This window comes from Silurus aristotelis (assembly GCF_946808225.1).
Source record: "Silurus aristotelis genome assembly, chromosome: 13".
Classification (NCBI taxonomy): Eukaryota; Metazoa; Chordata; class Actinopteri; order Siluriformes; family Siluridae; genus Silurus; species Silurus aristotelis.
In genome coordinates this window covers 11,288,577-11,290,731 of record NC_139586.1, presented here as the reverse complement: position 1 = coordinate 11,290,731, position 2,155 = coordinate 11,288,577, and the positions used below count along the sequence as shown (strand labels likewise).

The following is a 2,155-nucleotide window of genomic DNA, read 5'->3' as shown; positions in this document are numbered from 1 at the left end:
CCTGTGCCGTGGGAGCTCAGTGCTGTCGGTATCTGTCTAAGAACAGACGGGTCTATAAGCACACAGGTGCAGAGAATCAATTCTTACCTGCTAGTTATTGTGGCGCAAGTACAATACAATAATATAGAACTGTACAGACGTTCTATAGTTCATGCATCTAACACTATAGCTAACTGTCTTAGCAGCATAATGAATAAATGAAGTGTGACAATGTTTCAGGGAGACACTTCCAAGGATGCCGCCCCCACCAACGTGCTGATGTTGATGCGACAGTTTAGAAACGATCTGGAAAATAGGGAGGAGGTGAGCGATGGAATGGCCAGTCTCTCCTTCAGCTGCACTCAGGACAGCGCAGCGGAGACTGTGGCTGCCCCAGAAACTCCGTCGGCTCCTGGATGTGCTCCAGTGCAGGCACTTGATGAAGACCCGAACAGCAGCGACAAAAAACCTTCCACATCCACAAAAACGGTGAATCATTTTGTGGTCAGAAATTACGTGGGATTGTCATTTATAAACCAGTGTCACATATTAGACTCAAGTCATTTATCACTTTCATACAAATGAATAGTTGGACAGCTCCAGAAATATTGGCACCTTTGGCTTATTAGATTGTTTATTACCTGAAGAAATGAGAGAACTCTAACCTTAGATTCACTGAGAAATTCACTGGCCATTAATTTTGTACTAGTGAACAAACGAGATATCATGGAAATGTGTAATTTAAATATAGTAAATTTTAGACATCTCATGACAGTTTTCTTCTGATTGTAATCTATGCCCCACTGTTTCCCCCACTGCAGAAAAAGACGAAATTGCTCTCTTCCTACAGTTCAATGAAGAACGGCTTAGCTGCAAAGACGAGCAACACAGTGTCGGTCAGTTCCTCCATACACTCATAATGAGCTTTAGGTCTCACTAATGTAATCAAACTTCTGTGTAAAATAAAGAAATGTATGAGTTAGGAAGAAAAAATGTCGTACAGTGGAAAACTTAATTCGCCACTAGATGGTGCCATCATCACCAGCATCACCAGCATCACCAGCATCACCAGTCTGAGGAGAGTAAAACACTTGTCTTTTTTTCTGCAGTCCTTAACAAGGAACAAACACACAAGCACAAAGCGTCACAGTATTCAGGACAAGCAAGAGAGCAACAATAAGATTTCACCAAAAGATCACCCCTCCACCTCCTCCTCGACAAGCCACTCCCCAAAACCAGGACGCGGGCCGAGAGGATCAGGTAGGCCACGCGCACCTTAAAGTCCAGGGGAGGAAATCAATGCTGCACAGGAAATACTGAGAGGATCTGCTGGACATATAAACCAGAGAATGACTCAACCTTTATGATCATGGACCATGACAACGTATTTAAGTCTTAAACAATTCTAATGTGGGATAGAAATAAAATGAAAAAAATTTAATCTGCTTTGAGTCCATGAATTTAAGATTATTTAATGACTGCGTAAGAACCGGGTGAGCATCTGACCCGAGTCCCAGCTGCCATATAGGTAAATATTTAGAATTTTAATATTCGAACCAAAATGAAAGCAAATACTCTTTAACAGGGTTTCAGGGTTTAATAGCTGTATACCTTTTTTACCTTTGGATATAATGCCACCTAACCAAAGATCACTGGAACAACTTTAAACTGGAATTTCATGTAAATAAACACCACAAAAAAAACCCCCACAACTGTTAATTTTATGAATATTAAATTGCCAAATTACTGTATACAAGAAATGATTATATTTCTTCAATAAAAACAAATAAGTTCTACTGGAATTGAGAAAACCTTTATTTTTATTGTTTTTCACTACATGCTGTATACTGGTCTGGGTCATGGTGGGTCCTGAGTCTATCCTGGGAATGCTGGGTGTAGAAGCAGGAATATGTCTGAGAGGATACGCCATTCTCACTCGTGCACACACACAAACACACACACACACACACACACACACACACACACACACACACACACACACACACACACACACACACACACAAAAGCCAATACTCACAACACACAACATGACACACAAAAGCCAAATGACACAAACACACCACACCACACCACACCACAACACACACACACACACACACACACACACACACACACACACACACACACACACACACACAAACATTCCATATACAGT

At 41.2% G+C, this 2,155-nt stretch overlaps 1 protein-coding gene across 2 annotated transcripts in view; it reads left to right on the top strand.

The window, feature by feature from the left end:
* Positions 1–1,781, top strand: part of stk33 (serine/threonine kinase 33) — a 14,537-nt gene extending 12,756 nt beyond the window's left edge. For both annotated transcript variants that reach the window (XM_083557923.1, XM_083557922.1), the window contains exons 11-13: positions 220–468; positions 801–875; positions 1,089–1,781. In XM_083557923.1, coding sequence (XP_083414049.1) covers positions 220–468; positions 801–875; positions 1,089–1,259 — 495 coding nt within the window. In that variant the 3' untranslated portion in view covers positions 1,260–1,781. The remainder of the gene's footprint in view (positions 1–219; positions 469–800; positions 876–1,088) is intronic.
* The last annotated feature ends 374 nt before the right edge of the window (positions 1,782–2,155 follow it).